The sequence below is a fragment of the Vidua chalybeata genome, chromosome Z (genome assembly GCF_026979565.1).
Source record: "Vidua chalybeata isolate OUT-0048 chromosome Z, bVidCha1 merged haplotype, whole genome shotgun sequence".
Lineage (NCBI taxonomy): Eukaryota > Metazoa > Chordata > Aves > Passeriformes > Viduidae > Vidua > Vidua chalybeata.
This window is the reverse complement of record NC_071570.1, coordinates 52,104,570-52,128,838: the sequence shown is the minus strand read 5'-3', so window position 1 is coordinate 52,128,838 and position 24,269 is coordinate 52,104,570. Positions and strand designations below refer to the sequence as shown.

Below are 24,269 nucleotides of genomic sequence, written 5' to 3'. Positions count from 1 at the left end.
TTTTTATGCCCTCTGACATTACTCTATAAATAACTGAACACAGGAAACAATGAAATAGCAAACTTCACCTTGTTAGAAAAAAATACAAACATAACTTCAAATATATGACTGAAAAGAACAGGAAAAGGCTAAGTCAATCAACCCTGAATACACATATATAACGGAAATGCCAGATAAACTTTATTTTGTTGAGTGAGACACTCTTACAAAGCCATCCCAGAACCAGCCCTGGACAGGCTCATTTGTGAAGTAAACTGTGTTGTCCATAAAACAAGTTACCTACCAGTATACCTTAGAAATGTGCATTTTGTCTTCAGTGATGCTGAATGAGGAGAACTGTCCTCACAAAAAAAAAGAACAGCAAACACGAGCTTTTCAGAAATGCTGAAAACATGAATATATACCAAAAACACCTAAACGTTTTCTTGCATATTCCGCAATAAAAACAGAATGAAGGCAACAGATGTGGTATAATATAAATAAAACATACCAGGGATTTTTGATCCGACTGAGAGCCCGCTGCCTCCATCTGACAGTTTTCCATCGATGTACACCTTCCATGCCCCATCCCTGCATGTCCATGTCACCGCAATGTGATGCCAGTTACCATCGTTCACTGAAGGACAGTCTGTTATCTTCTCTTTCCCATTCACATAAAGAACCCAGCTGCATGGAAGGAAGACACAGGTATACTCAGCTGCATGCAGCTACTTTAAAAGCATGGTCTGTCCCCCATGACTCAAAGAAATGTTATTTGACTAACAAGATAACTGGTGTGTGATAACTATCATATGAGTCTTTAAAGGTCATCATAGATGATATCTTCCTCCCAGAGGACTTGGAAGTTGGTTATCATATGCAAAGCATGGTGAAATAAGTGACATGCTTTTGTAACAAAGTATTAAGGCTCAAGTCATGGCTGCATAGTGGATTCCTAAATTTTCCTGTTGAGTTTGGAGTCACACTACAAGTCATACTCTGCTTTTGTCAAAGTACAAGTCATACTCTGCTTTTAGAATCATGCCAGAAGTACTCTGACTGCTGAGCTCCATTTGTTTCACTCATTGTTTCAATGGGCCATTAAGAAAAGGTGTGAATACAGTACAGAAAAAAAAATCATGCTGTCTAAATTCACAGCTCTCTTGCCATTACTCTTCTATAGTACAAAAAGTGATGGAAGCAAAGCAAAAAGAAAAATAAAACAAAGAGACAACTCTTTCAAGGAAGTTTGGATGCAGATTTTTCTACCCCAAAGTAGGCAAAACTTACATTCAAACTTCTGTTCTACACTTCCTTTATCAATCCAAGACATCTGTAAGCTATAGAAAAGCAAAACTGTGATTTACCCATTGTAATCAGTCAGAAGAAATGCATTATCACTTCCATTTTCTACTGCATAAGAAATAGGAGTCCCATAGTTTGTGGTGTCAGTGGATTTCATCCAGAATGTACAGGTGATGTCACCAAGAGATGGTAAAACACCATCAAGCATGACATATCCATAGATACCAGAGACTTCAAAATCAAGATTGAAAGCAGAGGACTGTTCTGCAACACAGACAAAGAGTATTCAGTACAATATTCACACAAACATGGAAAGAGAATCTAATGAAATCTAAGCAAATGCAATAAAGTGGAATGCAGTCCTGCTACCAAAATTATTCACTAACTTGAACAGAGGTAGAAAGAACTTCTGGCAGTCTAACATCAGCCAGCATACAGAGTTTTCCAAGGCTAGAATACAGTGCTTGAAGACAAATATCTGGAAAAGACACTGAATATCTAGCAATGAACAGGAGCCTTCCTTCTCTGTTCTCTATCCCTGAAATGACCTATCTGTCTACCATCTACCATCCAACAATATAAAGAGGTATAATCAACTGGTTCCATTTAATCAAGCTTTGAAGAAAAAACCCAAAACAACTCAAGATTTTTCCTGTTCTGTACTTACTGAAATACACTGCCTGGTATGGGACAGCATTTCTGTGCTATTGTTCAATGCACAGTGACATGTTTTACAAGGATGCTACAATGTTATCAATGCTTTAAAAGAAAGCTACAATGTTATCAAGTGAAGCTCTCCTGAAAGGTGGGTGTTAAACTCTAACACAGTATGGCAGGTGTAAATGTCTTCTACTGTCTTTGTGAAATCAACATTGTTTCCGTTTAAAGATTCACTGGCTACTTTATAATTTTCAGGGAGAGGGATTTGAGCCTTGTGGTCTCCAGTATTCCCCAGGAAGTCGTGCTATGGGTGTGACCCATGCCACCTGTCCATAGCAAACTTGATACTCTTCTGCCTGTTAGGATTTCTGAAGCTAATACTACTGTTTACTAATCTCCAGCCCTGTGATACAAAGCCCTAAAAAATACAAGAAACAGAAAGATCCACTTAACTCAGATACATAGAGCAAGTACAAATTGAATTCAATAGACCTACAGGATATTAAAAAGCTAGAACCATGCCTTAGAAAAGAGAAATGACTCAGACACATGCTGTTACTTGTCTGCAATTACAGTTATTAATGCTGCAGTCACACAGGTTTCACTCATCCTCTCACAGTCCCACCATTGTATCTACTTTCTGAGGAAGCTGTATTAAATCAGCCCAGCCAGTGAAAATCTTGCACAGAGACTTAGTCAAGCCACCTTTTTCTGAGACTTAGTCCTGTGTACCTGTTTCACACCTGCTGCCTGTAAAGCCAGGGGGACATTTACAAACATACGAGTTCAAGGCATCCACACAGGTGGCTTGGTTTAAGCAGGGACTGGAGGCACAGTCATTGATGTTTACTTCACAGTTCTGTCCTGTGTACCCTCTCACACACAGACACCTATGGAGGAAGAGAAGCACACTTCAAAGGTGACAGCTGTCATAACAAAGAATTCTGGCTATGAGGCCAGATCTGCCAATGAGAAACAGTATATAACAATACTAAAAAAAAATCAACAGATGATATACTACAGAATTAATGGAGTGTTATTTTGGTCATTCCTCTTAAGCATGCTTGTACTCTATTAGTTGCATAATAACACTTCTAGACAGGGACAATACAATATTTAAACAGCCTGCATTTCTTTATATGAAATTGTGAGACATAACCATTGCACTTCCATGAGTAAAGCATACCTCTTACATATACAGAATTAAAGATGAGAGGTATTCAACTTTTCAGATAGTCACCTTTATATATAAGGAAAACCAAGCCACCCAAGACACCAAAAAAACACCAAAACCTTTGATACTTGGAAAACTGAGATGCTTGAAACTTCTAGGGCTTTTGGGAGGGAAAGACTAAACTAAACATAGACATTAACAGCTGGCCCATCTACCTATACAGTGATCTAGGATATGACACTTCTGATGGCATTTGTAGCATCTGATCTGAGTTCAGATACCTAAAATCATAAAATTAAATAGCTGGAAGTTTCCACTGGGGTTTGTATTTTAACTTCTCTAGGCTCAATATGTACAGCTATCTTTTCAAGCTGTCTTTTCAAGCTACAGAAATATAGTATTGCCAGGTACATAATTGGTCATCCTGTATTATTCCAGTGGAAAGCAAGATAAATCCCTGAAGTTTAGAAAAATTGACACCTTTTCGAAGATCAATATTAAAACCATGCAGTCTTACATTTCAAACTCTGCATATTTTCTTTGCTGTTTTCCTTGGAATTTTTTAAGAGTCAAGACACTAGGATATATTTTCTTGTCTTTTAAGATCTCCTTTAGTCTTCATACAGGGACCACTTATTTTAGATCAGTCTGCCAAAATATGCTTGCTGAAATCTGAGAAGGCTGAGGCACCTCAACATGTCTGACTTTCACATTATATTACATCAATCTGTTTTTCACCTGAAGCTGTTGATACCATCTCTGCATGTAGCTCCATTCCTACACGGTCTGCTGAGACACTCATCAATGTTTCTTTCACACAAGACACCAGTAAAACCTGGGAGACATTTGCAGGAGAAACTTCCAACTCGATCTTCACAAACAGCCCTATTAAGACATGGGTTGGAAAGGCATTCATTCATCTCCCATTCACAGTGATCACCTGAGGGAAAAAAAAAAAAAAAACAAAACAAAACAAAGTAACAGCTCTAGATTGAATTTACCTAAGAAAGAAGATTATTAACCAATCTCCATTTTTTAAAGGATGTAACTGATCTTCTAAGAAAAAGCAAACATCAGGTTTGGAATTTGTTCTATTAACAGAGTTTAAGTAAACTCAGAAGAATTATGGGAACCATCTTAACAGTTACAGAAATAACATGCAGTAAACTGTTGAATTTAAATGTGACTAATTTGGGGTGAACCAGGAAATCACCTGAGAAACTATTTTGAGTAACTAATGAAAACCTACTATAAAAGACTGAAACTCTGACTCTAAGGAAAGATGTGATAGCCAGAAACACATGATTCTGTGATTTATGATGTGCAAGAGACTATGTCACAAGCACTGATACTGCATGTGATTTTATAGTAGAGCTTTTTGGCAGCATGATAATCAACAGATATGTGTATTTGTTATAGAAATCTGTGAAAGCAGACTATGAGACTGGGGAGTAGTTTTAATATAGACCATTTTATCTACTGTTAAAATATTTTTATTTTTAAATAAAATTAAAAACAACGATTTAAACCCATTAGAATGTTGTTATTCATTCTTTAACATCACACAGCAAGTTCATGGCAAAATTATTAATTGAAGATCTAGCACTTAGTAAATCCTTCTGAAGTCACGTTTACACTACGGAAAGTCTGAGAGATTAGATGGACCTACGGAACATCTGTAACTCACATTCATATTAACATGTAATATATTATATATATTGCTATATAGCAGTGAGATGGAAATACTTTGGGTAGGGTAGAAAGACACATTTTTTGGTCAGAAAGAGTAAAAGCGGACTCAAAGAGAACAAGGTGTACCTGTGAACCCTTTTGCACATGTGCAGTGGTAACCGTTCTTGCCATCAACACAGTGGGCTCCATTCAAACATGGACTGGAGCTGCATTCATTTATGTCTTCTTCGCACAAGAGACCTTTGAACACCAAGGATTACAAGGCATGATCAAGACACAGTCACAGACTGTATGCTGCAGTGACTGGATGTGAACAACAGAACAAAACCGTACCGCGAGCATGACAAAGGTTACCAAGAGTGGGTGACAAAATTATGTGATTGAGGGCACTACTGCAACAGCTACAAAGATAATCTGTGTTATCTAGATGCTGGGATCAATGTGCAAAGTCCATTGTGTATCTTTATAACGTTTAAAAACCCATCCAGCTAATGCTGACGTCAATAAATGTATAGTCATAAACAGGAACAGTGAGGGAGACTATTTCTAATGGAAAACACAAACACAAAATTACACAAAATTATCTCCTCAGTGGTTTATTTCCATATTTAGAAATCAGGTGCTGTTTTGGCCAGCTATTCAAGTGTGTTAGTTTCCCCACGAATTTCAATACTTTCAATGTGCATGCTGGTGGCAGTTAAAAACACTGAGAAAAAACATAATCAAAAGCCCACTTACTTATTCATAGGGCTGCAGTAAAGCAACCGCATAAATGCTATGTCTAGCTGAGCAGTCAGTCTCACAAGCACTTTCTCTGTTAGTATTTACTAATTCTCTAAACCTTATTCCTTTTTTCAGACCAGAAATGTCACAAAGGAGAAGGATACATGCACACACACAGATGCACACACTCCCACACCCTGTCCTTGGATGCTTGCCCTTTTATTTCAAAACCTATTCAGATACAGTAGAACCTTACTCTAACATGTAGATCATATTGTCTTCCTGTTATAACTGGATGTGGAATTACAAGCACTTGTGCTTTGTGTTATTTGCTTGGCACAGAAACCAAGCCCATCTGTAGAAAAGCTATGAAGTGAAACAAATTACCTGAATAGCCTGGTTGACAGTGGCAAACAAAGGTTCCAATGCCATCTTTGCATATTCCATTGTTTTGACAAGGAGATGATTTACACTCATCAACTTGTGTTTCGCATTTCAAGCCTAGAATGCAAAATAAAGGATTTAGAATAGGAAGACAAAATTTAAAATTCTTCAGAAAAATGGATGCCACGACTACCTAATGTAGGAACACATGACTAATTGCCTACAATAGCAGACATTCAGGTTTATTATCTTTTCATTAGGTTGTGCTTTAACACAGACCTGAGACAAATTATGTTAGAAAAGTGTGATACACATTGGGCAGCAGACTGATCAGCTTCAGAGAGGGGCAATCAAAAGTAACTTCTTGATAACAGCTGAATTATAAGACATCTCTTTGATTTGAAGCAACTGGGTAGCTAACACTAAGACAAGTACAGGCTCTGTACAGGTGGAACTAGCTGTCAAGACTGCAAATTTCTAGCTTCTGTTAATAATAAATATTGCCAAGTGATAGGATTTTCACATCCACTAATTCCATTAAAAGAAATCCCAATCAAAACCTTTTCTGCAAAAGACAACATAATTCAGCAAGGACATGAAGAAGTATCTATTTTCTTATATATTCTAAACATGTGATGAATATTCCAATTAGTTAGGCTATACTGAAATGCTTTGCTCCTTAAAACTTCCTCATTTTAAGGGCATCATGAAGTAGTAGCTACTTCACCTGCTTCCCAGTTTTTACCTGTATATCCAAGCGGGCATATGCAAATATATCCACTTCCCAATTGCTTGCATGTCCCATTATTGTGGCACGGTTCCAGAAAACACTCATGAAAGACCTGCCAAAGGCACAAATGATACACTTACAGCAAAGCTGGCACACAATACTCTAGTTTTAAACTGTATGCCCCATCAGTTACTTTGGAAAGATGGGACAAAAAAGACACCAGCTTTAGCTTCTATTTCCTCCTCTGTCTTCTCAACATGCTAACCATTTGTGCTTTTTTTTTCCTACTGAAAAATACCACAAATGTGAATATTATTTTAAAATTACATTTTAGTTAGCAAAATCTCCTCAAAACTGTCTGAGCTATGATTCACAGTTTATATTAAACTACATTTATATGCAAGTTCTCCACTTTGCATCCCTCTACATCAGCTACTGGCCATCAGGTGACCTGACAGGGAACTTCACCATGTGGCATTATTTCTCCTATTCCTGCAAACCTGAATTCATCAAAGCCCTTGAGTAAATGGTCAACTAAAACCATAGGAGATAAATTTGTCTCCTGTCCCTGTGTTATATAATGTTTCAGGCCAAATCTGTCACAAATCAACTTTGCTCCTTTTTACACAATATCCCAAATTCCAATTCAGTCAAAGCAGTTTTGTCAAGAGTTACAGACTGGGGGTGAAGGGGTAAGGAGGCATCTCCAGCAAACATTGTCACTTGACTTGTTTCACTTGCCTGTATTTCAGAGAGGGTACTCACAACAGAATGGAGCTCTGCTTGCCTCCTCTCAAGTGTATCTGTGTTACAACATGTAAACTCAAGATTTTACATCTGAGACTTAAATGTCTGGTAGCATTTTCTGGAACTCAGCATATGGAAGTCCTCAGATGACTGAACATAGACAATGTACTTCTGGTAGATTGTCTGAACCTCTTCCATGTATTTTACTTTTCTTTTACAAATGAAATAAGTATTTAATATATCAGGTGAAGACTTCAAAAACAGAATTTAAGATTGTCAACAGCTGATGCCACTTCCTCTGTTCAATGAAAGTTCCTCTATAATGACAAAGAGTTTGAGTGTTCCCCTCTTAACCATTGCTTTCATCTCTTCAGGAAATAAACTCAGCAAAAGAATTACCGTTAAAAAGGTCTTATTTGTTTACTGCTGCATGAAGTGCTTTTTCTTTCATTTGAGATAGCACTGGAAAATAACACTTGTCCTTACCTGACTGCTGACTTTGTACTGCTTGCTGATATTTTCTGGGAAGGCTGGTACCATCATTATACTTTCCTCAGCTGCTGAAAAAGTAGAGCCAAAACCTAAAGTGTAGAGATATGAAAGAACTGTTAATAACACTGTGTAACAAGGTCCCTGTTCCATGGGGGCATTATAATTACACATTAGTAATGTACCTAAATAAATGCTGAAAAAAGTGTATTTGTGGGAATAAAAAGAAACCTTACATTACCCATTACAAAAATATGTATTTGTAAGGATAAACACTTCTAAAACACATACATGTGTTTACACATAAAAATATTTCCTATGTTCTTATATACAGATACATGCATGCATACACTGTATATTTATATATATATTTCTTTCTATAGTATATATGCATAGTACACATAGGCAAGGTACACACACACTACATACGGATACTCTGTTTATTGAGCCTTGGCATGCATCAGAGTTAGTCTTAAAACCAGAGACAACACCAATAGGCAGAACCAGCTGAGAACTTCACTGCTTGAAATCGAAGTCCTACATTTGTCCAGAGAGGAAGTGGGATGTTTTCTGTTAAGACTACTTCTGGCTATCTTTTAGATGTTCCCATTATTCGCTTCATCCAGCAGAGATGATTTGGCTTACTTGAACAATCGGTGATGGATCTGGCACCAATAACGGTTGTTGTTCCGTAAAAGGGACAAGACAAGCAGTAGGACTTTCCTGGGTCTGGTTGATAGTAGTCTCTGGGACAAGGGTAGCAGGGTGTCAAACCTGTACGAGAGAACTCGCCTGCAAGACATGGTACTGCAACAGGAATAAAACCTTTTTGAGTGACCTGATCTTTTGCACATCCACCTTATTTCCCTCCACCTCTTCATTATCACTCTCTCTTCTCCTGTCATAGTGTCTTCTTAGACTTAAAAGGAACAGGATGAAATCTGCCAGGAATGCACAACTCTAGGAAACGTCGATTTAAAATCTTCTCTGAGAAGCCATCTTGTTCTCAAAGGATTATGGAAATATCTGGGAAGTATTTAATTTTACTACTTTAGTTTCTCAGGAGGTAGCTTTTAAATGGAACTTCCCTTTGTTTCTCACACCTGTTTTTTTTTTGTTATTTTTTTGTTTTTTGTTTTTTTTTTTTTTTTTAATTTGTTTTTTTTAAATTTGTTTGTTTTAATTATTGTTGTTGGAGTAAGGAGCTGAAGGAGTGAAAGAGTAAGGACAAAGACAAGACTTTTTTGCACCATGAATCCTTACAGACTATTTCCCCAGCAATTCTTCCAGCAAAGCTTGCCAAAGACAATTGAGGAGAATTTCTTCAAAAAAATTACTGAGCAAACTGTGTTAAAAATCAGAATTTTTATACAGAAAACAAGGGAGAAATAGTAGTGACAATTCACTTTCTCTTCTGTAAGGAAAAATATTCTTTTTTCATTTAGGTACCCATCACATATCTCATTTTATTCCTCCTTATGTGAGAATGAGAAGGAGGAGAATTGGTAACAGGAAATGACCTGTCATTTTATTGGGAAATGTTCCCTGGTCTACACTTAACAAGAAGAGGAATTCAGTCTCAGTCAGATGAATTGGATAACATTAGCTAATGTTTAAACAAGAATTTAGACATTTTTAATATTTAGTCTAAAAAAAATTCATTACCCTTTTTATTACAAACCTCCACAAGCTGAGATATCCACAGCACCTCTTTTTACTGTTAATGTATTTTCTGGACAAGAGATGCAATTCCTGGATCCAAATGATGGCTGATATGTTCCAAGTGGACATGTTTCACATGTCTCAAGGCCATTAGGTGAATAAGTTCCCTGCTTGCACTGAGCTATAAGGCAAAAGAGTTCAGAAAGTTTAAGCTATATCCAACAGGAAACATGACTCCTGATCTCTGAAAATAATGTTGAAATCACAATACACATCACAAGGAATTTTATTGCTGGAGTATACTCTACTCTGAAGGACTTAACAGGTACAAACAGCAAAAAAAAAAAAAAAAAAAAAAAGAAAAAGACAGTTATGGTACTGATAGTGCAATTATGAATTATTAACAAGTGAATTCTGTGCAATCAGCCTCACAGATGATGTACTGCAACTTAGTTACTCATTTTAATCAACAAAACTAATGGCAATAAAGACAATAAAAATTAAATCAAACTATCTATTTCCTTTTCAGAAGAAATCACAAACACATAGTGGTTGTGTGCTGTTCAATGCCTCAGCACTGTAGGGTACGATGGAAAGTGGCTGGCAAGGATGACAATGGAATTATATTAAGTGTATTAGTGTCTGAAAAACGCAATCACAGAACTGAAATACAGAAATGAAAGACAGAAATTAAACAAAGCATCAAAGGCCAACTCTTCTTGGAACCTCTGCCTAGGCACCTCGCATGGTAGAGCAGTGATGAAAAGTTAGATATTTCCCTATACATACGCATTAAGGTGCAATTAGGACTGCTCCTTGTTTCACACACTAGCTTCATTCCAGTACTTCGACCAAGGGGTCCAAAAGGATGTCACCAAGAATGCAGAAGTGTCTGTCCGAATAAGACAAAAGTCCCTACCTTTGCACTCAGAGATGCTTCTAGAATGTAGATACTCAGTATAGCTACCAGATGGACAACTTTTGCATTCCAGCTGCCCTTCCTCATCTTGATAGGATCCAGTCCAGCAGCTTTCACAGGTAAGATGTTCCAGGGAGTAATAGGTACCCAAAGGGCAGTTGACTGTAATGTAACATTGGAAACCTAAGTTTCCTTTTGAATGAAAAGTCATACATACCTCTCTTGCCCCTGGAGTTCTCATTTAATCAAACAATGTTTTTATGAAATGTGGCTCTGTTCCCCAGCAGATAGGGAGATCTGGAACACTGCAAAGATTTAACTATTCACAAGAAATGGAATCCAATACCCATCTTAGCTAAACATCACTGACAGGACTAATAGGGTTAAAAGACTGCATACCAAGCACTTTTTTCTCTGTATGGCTAAGCAAAGATATGTCTGATTTCCCCCTGGGAGTGGAATCCTGGGTACAAAGCATCCCTTTTCCACAGGCCTTGGTTAGGAACATAAACGTCCTCTAGAAGTCAAACTGTGCAAAGCATTTTTGCAGTTTATTATTATGGGAGACCACAAGCACTGGACTGTGTCAAATCATAACCCTCTGCAAACATCCTCTAAAACCTTGTTTTGCAAAAGGATTTTAAATACACATAAGCAACAGGTTATCTGGCTTACCACATATTCTCCCTCTCAGCACAGAACCAGGCCTGCAGAAAAGAAAGGCTTTCTCAGTCTCCAGTGAGTTGGTGTCAGCTACAATGAGTTCAGATGCAAATTGAAAAGAATACATAGGTTCCTTATTGAGAGTTCTATTCAGCCTGTTTGTGATTGTTTCCAGAGTTTTAAGGAGCCGTCTCTGGTTTTCCAATTCCACTGTATCGTTCCTTTCATCAGGCAGTGGCACGCTAGCTGGAATATAAACAGCAAACACAAAAAACACACAAATTTTGCAGTCAGCACTTCCAGCGTACTCTGGAACTTATCAAGGGTGCAACAGTAAAGCTTGTCAATGGAAAGTGAAAAGGAGGCTATGTGCACAAAGCTCTCCATGAAAATGAGGCTGTGATCTTTCCCCCAAGAAGGAAGTCTGTGATGAAATGGGGCTATGAATATGTCCAGAGAACTGCCATCTGCATCTTCACCAGGCTTCTGTGAGCTGAAGAAGTTTTACTGAATGTATTAGAGACACAATTTTTAAAAAGAAGGAAGCAGAGAAGTTCAGTATTTTGTCTTGTCTCACCTGTGATGTTAAATATTAACTTGATTTTTTGGTCAGTCATTGGAACATTCAGCTTATGCCTTTTGACCCGAGCAGGTGCTGCTTTTACAGAGGCAGAGAGATGCTTGGATAAGTCTTCTCCTTGTACTGCATCAACAAAATCACCATAGGAATAATCCAGGTGATTTGCTGTTCCCCAGCCAGCAGGTCCTGTGGGACATTAAGAAAAAAACAAAAGAAAATCAACATCATGTGGAAAAAAAGCACCCTTATTTATTTCTAAAATACAACTCCAATATCATCTGTTTGAAGCTTCGGATGACACATGTTGGCTTTGACTCTGTACAAGTGGTCACTGTACCTGCATTTTTACTAACAAAAAAATCTTACTTCTGACTGATACCCTAGAGGTCCTGAGTCTGGTGAAATTAGACTGGGTCCTGAGTCTGGTTAAATTAGTTCAAAGCTTTAAAGAAGTAGTTATAAAAGTCACATGTTGCAATTATTTTTCTTCCTCTGTCTTGCATGAACCCTTCCCTGCCACCCTCACCTGCCAGCAACTTCTTCAACAATTCCATATTGCCTTTGATTCCACTTCTTGCCTACCTACAGACAGCATAGCCTATGCCATGTCTCCATTGCATCTTCTTCTAAGAACTCTGAATAGTTCTAACATTGTCTGGACTCTCAGAAAAGGCATCACCCTGACTATGTATTACCCCCTGACAGGCATTTCTTGTTACAAACAAATTCACCCCTTTCTAATGTCCTTCATCACTCTAACATGATTTCAATCAAAATATTTTCTGTACATAATCTACTTTTTCATGATTACTAAGTCTAGAGGGATGTGGTCTATTTCATTGATCTAGATTATTTTTTAAAAGACATTTAGATGGAAAAAAAAAATCTGCCAATTACCTGTTAGCATCACCAAGATTATGTTTTGTTTACAGTGGTAACTAGGACAAGTTAACCCCACAGTTTAATATCATCTGTTACACAACTAATTTTCTAAACTGCTGTCTCTTATGCCTTGAGGAGACTTCTCCTCTCCTGCTTCCACACTGTAAAATTATGAGAAATTCCTGAAAAACAGCAACAAGGTTATTCTGGTAAGAGGCTGACATGAACCAGAAGTGAATAGGATGCTATGTTCCATGTCTGTAATTTCTGTGTTTTTTCCACATGCCTTTACAGATTAGTTCCAGCTGTCATCAGCATTCATCCTTACCCTGATGACAACTGCAGGGTGAACATCTAGACCAGCCCCATGTCTGAACACAAAGAAATGCTCTCAGAATGAAGCATTATAAAAGGTGAGTATAAGCAGGAAGTTCTACCAAGTAACTCCACTATAAACCTGTGAAAGAGACACAGTCCTATGACAGATTCTGATATGGATCTGCCAAAATGTCTCCTGCTAAGATAGGTAATGTAAGTTATCCACTTTCAGGTTTTCTGCTCTCAGCACCCCTATGGGACTCAGAAAGGACAAGAATAACAGCAGTACAACACGGACACTAAGCTGTTCAAAAACAGACTGAAAATGACAACTTACTTTGGCATAAACCAAAGTGGGAACAACCACTAGGGTGGTTATGGCTTTCACTCTGATATAGCCACAGTCATGGTGCAAAATTTGCCCTTGCACGCTGGAAGTATTTTCATAGCAAATAGGCCAACTTAAGCGCTTATAGCTTTACACAGTGAGGATTCTCTGGAGATCTGAACTGGCATCACAGATGTTCCTCATTTTCTTAACAACTTCCAAATCTATTGATTGTAGCTTTTCAGTATTTTGGTTTTAAACTGTATGTTTTTAAGAAGATCCTTTTTTCTAGGTTAACCAAGTCCAATTTCTAGGACTCTGCATGTGTGTGCTTTTTTTCCCTCCCCACCATAAGGCATCCCAGGTAATTCTACTCCACGCTACATAGGAAGCAGCATTGATTCAAGACATCAAAGAGTTCCACAATATTTTTATAAAACCTTTATGTAATTGCTTATTATCTTATGAGTACCACAGTTACTTAAAAAAAAATCATCTAACTAAAGACATTGTGGCAGGAATCATGCTGCTTTAAACCTGGATGGCTAAGAACCTATGGAGTCAATAATTACCAATGGCAAATCCATTTTCGTAATCATAATTATATTCCAAGCAGTGTTTCTGTGTCTGATCTTCCAATCTGCAGTCAATATCATCAACATCATTACAGAATGACGGGACCTTTCAACATAAAGAAGAATAACTTTAAAAACATAAACCCACATAGCCCTCTCCCCTGACTTATAAAAGCTTCTAATTACAATGCAAAGTACTGGTTCTGCCAGTGAGACTAGACTTCCCCTTTCATGTCTCTTAAAACCCTAGAGAGGTCTGCTAGAAGACTATGTTTTATTGATACAATTTGGAAATAAGAAAGCAACTTGCATGAGCACAATCTCTTCATTATAGATATTTTTTTTAAGAGAAGATGACAATTCATTACTCTTACAATTAACCACTCTTGCATGCCAAATCTAAGAATACAGAAATAAATTCAGGCATTTTTCTCCCTGCCAAAGAGGAGTAGAGAACTCATATTTATAAAGCACCTGTGTTTTTTTCAGCTATGTTACTTGTAATTTTGTCAGGTTTAAAAACAATGCTGTTACTTTTTTCTAGCTTTCAAACCTTCTTCAAATTCTTTGGAATAGGAATAAGCATATTCAAAACAGCCTTTCTGAATGTTTTTCAAGACGGTTGCATTTTGATGTAAATGCTTGGAAAGGCCACTACTCATTTTTTCTTATTATCTTTTTCTTGCCAATAGGAACAGTCCAAGCACTGGAACCTGGTGGTACCAGGGAAAGCGACAGAAATAAAACCAGTCAATATTTCTCTACTGGAAAGAACAAACCTGAATCAGGGCAAGAGAGTAGCAGACATTTATGTCCAAGTGTTAGACATGTCGCTTAAGTTTTCAGCCATTTGACAAGTGTTACTGACATATGTTCCAAAGTTGCAGGAGTTTGACCATTATTTGTATGTGCTAACAATGTTTTTTAGTTAATAGACAACCTTTTATTAGAATATGGGCTGTGTTCTGCAAAAAACACATGTAGTTGCCCAGTTTTCTCCACTGGAAAAATGATGTTGCACCAGGCTTGGACATCCACTCCTGGGATCAGAACTCAGTGTTCTGCTTGTTCTACTTTTCAGATGAGGAGAGATTTGTGGATTAACAGGGGAGATTGTGATATTGAAGTGGAGAGCAAGAGCCATGGCAGAGAAGAAAGACAGGACCTCTTCAAATTCAGTATTGTGCAGTTCTTAATGATAAGAGTGAGAACTCAGAAACTCATGAAACCTGAGCAGATCACTGCTACTGCATTTAAGTGCCTGGATGTACACACCAAATGTGGAATGAATCCATTTGTACATATGTGTGTTAATTCATACTATTTGGTTATGCATTTATTTTATGCATTTATTTTATGATCACATCTGACTTTGAAAAACAACACTGAGGGGACAATTGATTGGGGGTTTCAAAACTACACAAGTTCTCTTTGGAAGCCTACTGAAAATCTTGGATACTTGCATAAATTCTGTCCTGTTCAAGTCCACATTGAAGACCAAACTGAATTACACTAAAATGTCAGTGAATCATCTTTATTTTTAAAAATAACTTATCACCCTCTGAAAAAGCTCAGATTTAACTTACAGGCTTCTGCTGTCAATTTTCTTGTAGAAAATTAGTTATTTGGAAAAAGTAACAATATTTTTCAAGAAGTGTGCAAAGGGACGGAGTATTTACTAACCTACCATTTTACCAAGTGCACTCTGAAATGCATCAGTAAAGCTGTTTAGAAGATTGTTGTCGTCACATCGTGTTGCTTTGTAGAGCATTTCAAAGGATTTGAATCCATGATTTGCAAAACGATTTACTGAAAAATGTTGGAGAAATAAATTTTTACTTATCAGTGCAAGAGTTTCAGAACTAAAATCAAGACAATTTAGGCTAAAACTGAAATATAAGAATGTAAATACAGTCTTTGAATCAGCAATCCAAATGGATCACTTACTTCTCAGCAAATGATATGACCCTTTGGCAGGCATGAAATTTACTGGAAAAGTTAAAAGAAATTAAAACTCAGGTAACTTTTCTACTTCAGCTTTTTCTTAATGGAAGAAAACTACAAACTGTCAACCAAACTCCATGCTAACTTCTGAGAGGAAAGCAATAAATATGAAAGCCTTATGTCTAATGCTGCTAGACTAAATATAAAAATTCTCATCGAGAAATTAAGCAAAGTTCTGAAGTGTCCAAGTTATGGATTTTGAATTGGCAGCTCTGAAACATAACTCTAGTTTGTTCATAGCTGAAACATTGATCTTTTATTGCTGAAACCAAGAAATTGACTCTGATGGAAGCAGATGCAACATGGTACCAAGACTGGCTTCAAATGTAGTTCTAATACATTTATTATAAAAATGTCACTAAACATGCAAAATTCCACCACTGAAGTTTTGCATATGTCCCTCTCGAAGAGAGCACATAAGCTCTTCTAATCTGGTGGTAATTAGATATGTAAGCAAAGCACACACTGTGCATTTCAATCAGGAAGTTGCAAAGACTGTTGTATTCCTATTAAAAATACACTGATAGTGTTTCTTAGCAAACTGTTTCAATTAACCTGTTTGCTTTGCCATCTTTGCTATTTTTTCACTGCTATTTTTGTGATTTAGACAGCTTCTGAAAAAACATATTTACAGACTTCCAAACATTATTTCACCATCTTTGTAGCAATTCAGAGGCAGAGGACAGAGCATATTTGTTATAAATGAATAGAAGTCAGATATTCTAAAATATTTTCATTTGCTTTCTCATTAAATTTAGTGTTTCATGAGTTGCAGATCCATTCTAGTAACAGTAAGACTTACAAGAGCAGCTAGGCCACTGTGGAGAATAAGGTGGCTTCCAAAGACCATCATCATATGCACAATAGTAGTTTTCACTTGATCCTTCTGAAAAGCTGTAACCCTCTGCACAGCGCAATGTGCAATTAACTCCTGCTTCATCTGATGTGCAGACAAAATCACCATTCACAGGCTCAAACGAAATATCACAGGGAGAACCTGTGAAAAATACAAAGATTTATATATTGGTTAATGTGGTGAAATAAGTGATCCTGCATGAAAACAGCCCTGATAGGATTTTTAGAAGTATTTAGTACTGACTTGATCTTGCCTCTGTTGAAGTTTGTGGAAACATTACTTGCTATATCCATAAGTCAGGATCAGGCTATTGCTAAATAATTCTCAAATTCTGCTATTGCAATCAGAAAACCAGAAACATGAAGACTTAAAAAAAAAGTTATACATATGAAAACCTATTTACTAAAATAATATAAAACATCAATCTAATTCATACAAACTTTATACAATGAATTCTAGTAAACTATAAACTATAAACCATCTTGAACTCTGAAACTAAACATTATCCATTCTGGACCCTCACAACAACATATGAATTCATTTGAATCATCTTAGGATTACCTCATGACCTCAGTTATGATTAATTTTTCAGGCCAGCTGTGAAGGAAATTGTGAACGTCTGTAAATACTATGTCACAAACACCAAACCACAAAACATCTGAGATGGTATAGACATTGATACAATGCCAGTTCTAAGCACTGGCTGGTTCTTGCTGAGATTTAGAGCAAATCAGAGACTAGCATGCTCATTTGCAACTTACCTTTCCTGAAACCTATAACCAAAATATAAAGCTATAAGCAGTCTGTATGATTTTACATTCTCTCTTCACTAACAGATATTTTACATAGGTGTCCAACTGAGACATAGAAACTAGAAAGCAGATATCAAATAGATTTTCCATTCTTAATAATTGATCTGCCAAATTTTTTTTTTTTTGATTTTTAATGCGGAAATGAACTGTGGGGAAGAGATCTCTATGCAATAAACAAAATGCAGTAGTATATCTATAGGTACAAGCATATTCCAAAATCTAAAGAGTGTTTTATTATCTGCTGCAGTATTTCCATGCAATTAGAGAAAAATTCTCAGAAAATTCCTTTTAACTACAGATTTGGAGCAAGATTTGAGTAATACCTATTAATACATTTTACACAGTATTGCAAAAATTGTAAGTTTTACTGCTTAATGAATCATAATTTCGATGCTTTTGTATGTAATTTGAATTTATAATACCAAATTCACTGCTGTGCTGATTCAGTCATAAACAATTTATTTGTTGGTACTAGCAAATATTTTGACTGCCTTCAAGTTACCGCAATATAAAATGGGAATAAGTAAACAAGGAGGTGGAGCAACCTTGAATCCTTTATGATATTCAGTTAAAACAATGCCAGGTCTTGGCCAGAATCTGAAGACAACGCACCTTTGATGACAATGTGTATCTCACATGTCCTGTTGTTGCCAGAAGGATCCACAGCTGTGTACTGGATTGTTGTCTGTCCTCTGGGGAAGAGGTCTCCAGGTGCATGACTCCTAGTGACAGTCAGTGGACCACCTGGAAGAGTCAAAAGATAACCTAAAGCATCGATAAGAAAAAGTGTTACTCATACCCAACTTTGAAAAATGGAAAAGGAAATGGCAGCAAATCTTCCAAATTATTTAAAAATATCTGAGTAAAAGGAACCTCAGCAAATCTCAAACTCCAAGGGATCAAGGGTGAACAGGTGGAGTTCTCTAGCCTTCCACTGTCTCATGTATGTTTTGGAGAGTGCTATCTCACCTGAATTGTCTGAAAATTCTGGTTCTTCCCATGTTGCTGGGTAGCCATTCTCTGCTGCTTGTATGGGTGGTGGAGATCTGCATCTGTCAACTACAGGAGGTTCGGCATCTGTAGAATTTGAAAGGATGGCATGACATTAGCTTGCAGAACTACTGCCACACTCAAATAACATACCCAGAACAGCAACTTTAATTTCATATCGGAAGATACAACAAAGGTGAACACTTGGAAGCTGCTGCAATTGGAAGATGCTCAGTGAATGAATAAGAGTAATTATTCTGCTGAACTCATGGTTTCTTCAGTGTTTGTCTTCTCCAGAGCAAAGCTTGGACTACCTGCAGGACACCTGAATTACACAACTGTCTGACAGAAATACTTGAATAGTGATTTGCATCGGTGCAATGTTTATAAACTTTGGAAACTTGTTGGAGTCTTTCAAGAATTAAATAGAGATTTATGATGGAAGGCAATGACTAACAATGCAATAATGCATTTGATAAACCAGTGTGAGGAGAAATCTTAACAATTAGAAAGAACAGCAGAATAAAATACACCCTGAACTGAACATTGCAAGCAGTGACTGCACATATGCAAAGCTTTTATGGAGATGCAAAGCCTTTATGGAGATGACAATATTCCTTGGCTTATAACTGCACACAGTCTCTTTCTGCACAAATAAAAAGGCTTCAGCCATGACAGACAGCCTTCCCAGTGATTTTTACCAACACTTACCAATAACCTTGATATTGAATGTGCATCTTGCTTCATTGCCTGACTTATCAGTTGCTGTGTAAGTAATGTCAACTTTGCCAATTGGGAGAAGAAATGGTGGTATGAAAGCTGGGGCAACATGAACTGAGACCTGTTATAGGAAAACACTAATTATTTAAAAGCCAAAGTTGGTTACTAATCATAATATTCATGTTTCAAAGAGTGGACAGAATATCAATCCTTCAATGTCAAGCCTGCTCATTCTGAATTCAAATAGCCTCTCAAAGTAATGACGACAGATTTTACAACAGAGTGCTCTATGTCCCTTCTTAAGTCTGCCTTCCTTATGGCAACACAGATTCCCTAAGTCAGGATCATGACCCTGACCTGGTGCAGATTACAGCACTGTGCATTAAGAAAATTCCATACTGACCCTTGTTTGTCAAAGGGGACTGAAGGCACATTATGTCAACTTAGAACCTGTTTTGTCTGCTGACAGTTCTCCAACTGCAAGGGCAGCAGACCTGGGAGAGGAGTGGAGCAGACAGTTGTGGACCATAAGTACTCACATGCCCAGTTTTAATCTATGTATGTGTATGAGTTAATAGCCCACAGATGCTTCAGTATGGCACTTGACTTCTACACTTCAGTGAATGACCCTGTGTCAGCAGAGCTGTAATACCTGACCGTAGCTACGCCAAAGAAAATAATGTGTGAACTTAAATCTCTTTTACTGGGATAGCTCAGGTTCCTAGCACAAAAAACTCGTGCATTAAACGTACATACAGACTCACTGTTCTGCTGACTCCTGATAAAGCATTCAGTTGCTGTAACTTGATCATGCCTGAGCCTGTAGGGAATGTTGCTCTTTATGAAACAACTCTGAAGCAAGTTTTCCTGGTAACTCCTTTTCCAGACACCCTGACATGCATAGTAGCCAATGGCCACATTTCTGAACCCTGCACAAGAAAATCAGATTTCTTTTTCTCACCCAGGAAGCTGAAATTAGTTTTTACTTATCACAGTGTGTACTTGTTAGCCCTTTAGATTAATGAACTGGTTTACTTCCTTCTGAGACGAGTTTATTAAACTTCTTCACATTCTAAGTGATCATTTTTAAAGCAGCTGTCTTCATATTATAAACAAGAGCACATTCTTTCTTTTGACCACATAAATTAACCATATGAGGTTTCATGCACTGACACTCCATGCAGTGTTCTGTGATAGTATAACTCTAGGACAGAAAATGCTGAATTCTCAAGATACAAACTTTCTAGGAGATTTTTCTTCTGCTTATGAGAAGAAAGAAATTCTAGGACAATAAAATTAATTGAAATCAGACAGATTGCCTCCAGTTAAACAGATACAGATTTTGACTTGCCTCTTCACCAGAGTTATCCTTAGCTGTTGGTACCTGCCAGCTGATATTAGCAGAGTTATGATGTTCCAGAGTCACAGTCTCAATATTGTCTGGGCAGTGAATCTGAGGTGCTTCAATATCTGAACCAGAAAAAGACAATCTGGTTTTATATGTGGTACAACAGAAGTAAAACCTTATAATCACTCTTTTTTGTACTCTTTTTAATAGAAATGTAAGATTTTTGTAAACTTCCTGTCTCTACCCCTTCGGAATTCTTTCCTAGAGATTCACACATGAATAGTAAATTTTCCTGTGGAAAGGGCTGATTTTTGCTGTATTTTTGTTTATCACTGAACACAATGATATTCTGGTTTCTACACAGAACCAAATCCCAAGTAATAAATAAGAATAATTTTGTTTCTTTTATTACCCATCCCTTCCTTCTCCATCATTTCCCTGTCCAGACACAGGACACATACAGATGAAAACACTTGTTTCTGATAGTCAGTGACTAAAAAAAACCTGAAAGTAGTTGTGACATGATATAGATACTATAAACAGGACAATAGTGACTCAAATTCTCTGGAGCATGCTGTGGAACTGACTTAAAAGTAACAATGTCAAGAATTCAGGCAGCAGTTGCTTAATAAACTCCTATTACAAGGTATCATGTAGGACAAATGGAGTCTTCTTGTGACATGTGACAATGTCAGATGGTTCCAGAGGACTGGTGGTACAATATGGGTAACACCACCACCACCATCTACACCTCAAGTATCTCTGACAAACTTTAAGTACTTCTTCAGTTCCCTGGCACAGGCCCCCCCAAAACATTTGTGGTCAGGTTATTTTATTGCTGTAGTTCTTGATAAATGGACTCTAGAATCATAAGACAAGGATACATTTGGCTCTGAACTCATCTATGCTCAAGAGGCTTTAAAACAACTCAGAACTTATTTCACTTATATTTTTGTTATGAAATAGTTCCAGTAAAAACATATCTCAGGCAATTAAATTACATAATTAAGAATACAAAGCAATAAATACATGTGATTTTGCCTTCCTTTGAACTCATTCAAATGAAAATTTTATTAGAAATGCACTCTTATAAATAACTACCACTTATGGTTCACACTCCCTTGACCACAGCCTTCAGGCTGGGGCAAATTCCACTTAAAAGTGAAATTCTCTAAAAAGGCTAATAATAAATAAGTCAGAAAGAAAATGGCTCTTTTGAACTGGCCAAATATGTTGGCAGCAAAACAGAGAAAGACAATAACAAGAATGAAAGCAATTGAAATACAACTGTTTATTTTTATTCAAAAAGAATAAGCTTCATAGTTTCTCAGTGCCTCCTACATTAGGGGTTTATGCACTGGTAATTTCTAAAAGCTTGAACCAAAGCCATGCTGTTTTATCGTGATCTAAATACTTCAGCTTGTGCTGGGATCCCATCAAATATTAAAAACTGTGGTTTGGCCCAGGTTTACACAAGATATTCAGAAAAACAATGTGGAACATCACAAAATAGGAATGTTTAAAGAGAGAAACAAAATAGTATGTTTAAAGAGAGAAACAAAATCTTCCTGGGCTGTACAGAGGAAAAAAAAGCCTCAGTTTCTGTAGTGACCTGGCATGATGACTGGTGTAACTGTTTTCTGTACTGTTCCATCACCCAGTGGCTGGCAAGGGCCCCAGTCTGGGGGGAAAGAAATAATTCTCAGAGCACAATAGTTCATGAAGAGGTGAAGAGCATATTCCCAGAGATACTCCTGTTTTTATCCTACTGTAATCCAAAGCCAGACCCTTTCCAGTACAGTTATGCTTGTGTATAAGGGAATAAATAAACAAGCACTTCTAGAAGAGGTGGGTAAATATGGCAGAACTATACTGAAATGCATGTCACTTTCTCCTGCCCAGCTTTACATTCTGTGTCAGCCAATACACTCAATGTTAGTGAATTTTGGCCTTAACTCTCCTGGATTGTTGCTTGAGGCATGTCAACAGCTGTAGCCACTCAAAGACAGCTAAAATGAACATTTCTCTATAGTCTGTCTATCAGCCAGGCCTTACACAGCCTTTACAGTTCTGCTCGGACTACAGGGTTTACATAAACTTGTGCTAAAACAGTAATGATATTATTACCATTATTATTTTATTAGAAGTGTGGGTTCCACTTTGAATATCTTTAAGCTATGAGCTTTCACCTCTACTTTGAAATTTCAAATTTATCTCAGGCAGCTTCCTAACAAAAGAGAGATGGAGCCCAGGAGAGGAAGTTGATGATGTTCTACAAGATCACACTCAAGGGACCTCTGAACTCCACATTTTTATAACAAACTACAAGTAAATCTGAGAGGTAAGCTGTAAAGGTACAGGCAATACTTCTTACACACTATTCAAGTTGTGCTTTCCCCACTCCAAGTGTGTCCTCACTCAGTTATTTGCTATGTACTTGCCTTCAATTCTGCACTCATGTATACACAGACACGATTTTGTGCTGGTCTCTACCTTTACACAGAGCCTCCTGGATGTTTGCACTCCATCTCCCAAATGAAATGCACCTTATTTCTTCTCTAGCTCCAGACAAGATGAATCCTTGGGGACAGCTCAGCTGGCACACAGTCCCAGAAACAGCAGGCTCCAGCCCACAACTGGGAGGGACAACTGTCACACCTGCTGGTTTCTGGAGGATAGGACAACGCTTTTCTACAAGACAGCAGTAGAACATGACTTATAACTGACATACACAAAGTACACATTCAAAAAACCTGCAAATAAAGTCATATGGAAAATTAGTGGGAACACAAAATATACGGTCTTTTCAAGAGTCTGTAAGGGTATGAGTGCACCAAAACATTACAACCTGATGAAACTTTGCTATTTGACTTTCAGTTCTGACTGAAGTAAAAAGCAGCCAGTTTATCAGGTCTTCTGTTTTCTTGCTCATGCTCTTCACTGAAACCAAAACATGGTAATTTTCATGCAGATCCACTATATCTCAATCTACAGATTTGCCTTTTTCTTTTCCTTACAACTTCATCTTTCATGGTTGCTTTTTAGTTGCATTTCCTTGCTTCTATGAAAACTAGACCATAGCAGGAGAGAGGGAATTGAAGAGGTATCTGTAGCTTTCTATATCTTGTATACTCTATCTTGAAATAAGGAGAAGGGAGAAGAAGAAATAAGGGAGAAGAAGAAGGATACTTTGCCATGAACTCTTTATAGGTTAGGGATATGACACATGATTTTGCTTACTGCATTCCAAACCAAATTAAATTGCACTTGATCTTGTCTGTGTTCAAAACAGCTGGAAAGACTCAGGGTGACCACAGGAAGCAGCTGAGCTCCGTAAAATCAGGGAGGGTTGATGGTTGCCTGAAGGTTTTAAAAGAAGTTTTGAACTATTCTATTAATAGGGTTCGCAACAAAACCTGAAGACAATTTGCATCAAAGCAAAAACCATGAAGTGTTTAAACAGGTTCATGAAAGCTCTGTTTCATTCTTAAGCTGTTGTTTTTAGGACTGTTATTTTTACTTCAAATATGGAGACATTAACAAAGGGGCAAAAAGGGGTATCTCATGAATGCAGGTTGCACACTTTCAGTACTGTTTCTTAAAACAGATAATAGGCAAACACACAAACACACTCCCTTATTCAGAGCTAATGAGAAGGCTTGTAATTCTTTATAACTTGTCAGTGTAGCAATCAGACAGGTCTTTACACCAAGAGAACACAAAAACTAA

At 37.3% G+C, this 24,269-nt stretch overlaps 1 protein-coding gene across 1 annotated transcript in view; it reads right to left on the bottom strand.

The window, feature by feature from the left end:
- The window catches only part of SVEP1 (sushi, von Willebrand factor type A, EGF and pentraxin domain containing 1), a 116,625-nt gene that overhangs the window by 46,263 nt on the left and 46,093 nt on the right, over nt 1-24,269 (bottom strand). Inside the window, exons 7-27 of the mRNA XM_053932392.1 lie at nt 23,034-23,231; nt 20,544-20,662; nt 19,184-19,313; nt 18,452-18,559; nt 18,095-18,226; nt 16,617-16,811; nt 15,498-15,619; nt 13,808-13,916; nt 11,705-11,893; nt 11,140-11,373; nt 10,465-10,626; nt 9,565-9,726; nt 8,529-8,690; nt 7,881-7,975; nt 6,663-6,759; nt 5,921-6,034; nt 4,937-5,050; nt 3,857-4,058; nt 2,677-2,834; nt 1,347-1,548; nt 491-666 (exon numbers count right to left, since the gene is read on the bottom strand). Of these exons, the coding sequence (XP_053788367.1) occupies nt 491-666; nt 1,347-1,548; nt 2,677-2,834; nt 3,857-4,058; nt 4,937-5,050; nt 5,921-6,034; nt 6,663-6,759; nt 7,881-7,975; nt 8,529-8,690; nt 9,565-9,726; nt 10,465-10,626; nt 11,140-11,373; nt 11,705-11,893; nt 13,808-13,916; nt 15,498-15,619; nt 16,617-16,811; nt 18,095-18,226; nt 18,452-18,559; nt 19,184-19,313; nt 20,544-20,662; nt 23,034-23,231 (3,180 nt within the window). The remainder of the gene's footprint in view (nt 1-490; nt 667-1,346; nt 1,549-2,676; nt 2,835-3,856; nt 4,059-4,936; nt 5,051-5,920; nt 6,035-6,662; nt 6,760-7,880; nt 7,976-8,528; nt 8,691-9,564; nt 9,727-10,464; nt 10,627-11,139; nt 11,374-11,704; nt 11,894-13,807; nt 13,917-15,497; nt 15,620-16,616; nt 16,812-18,094; nt 18,227-18,451; nt 18,560-19,183; nt 19,314-20,543; nt 20,663-23,033; nt 23,232-24,269) is intronic.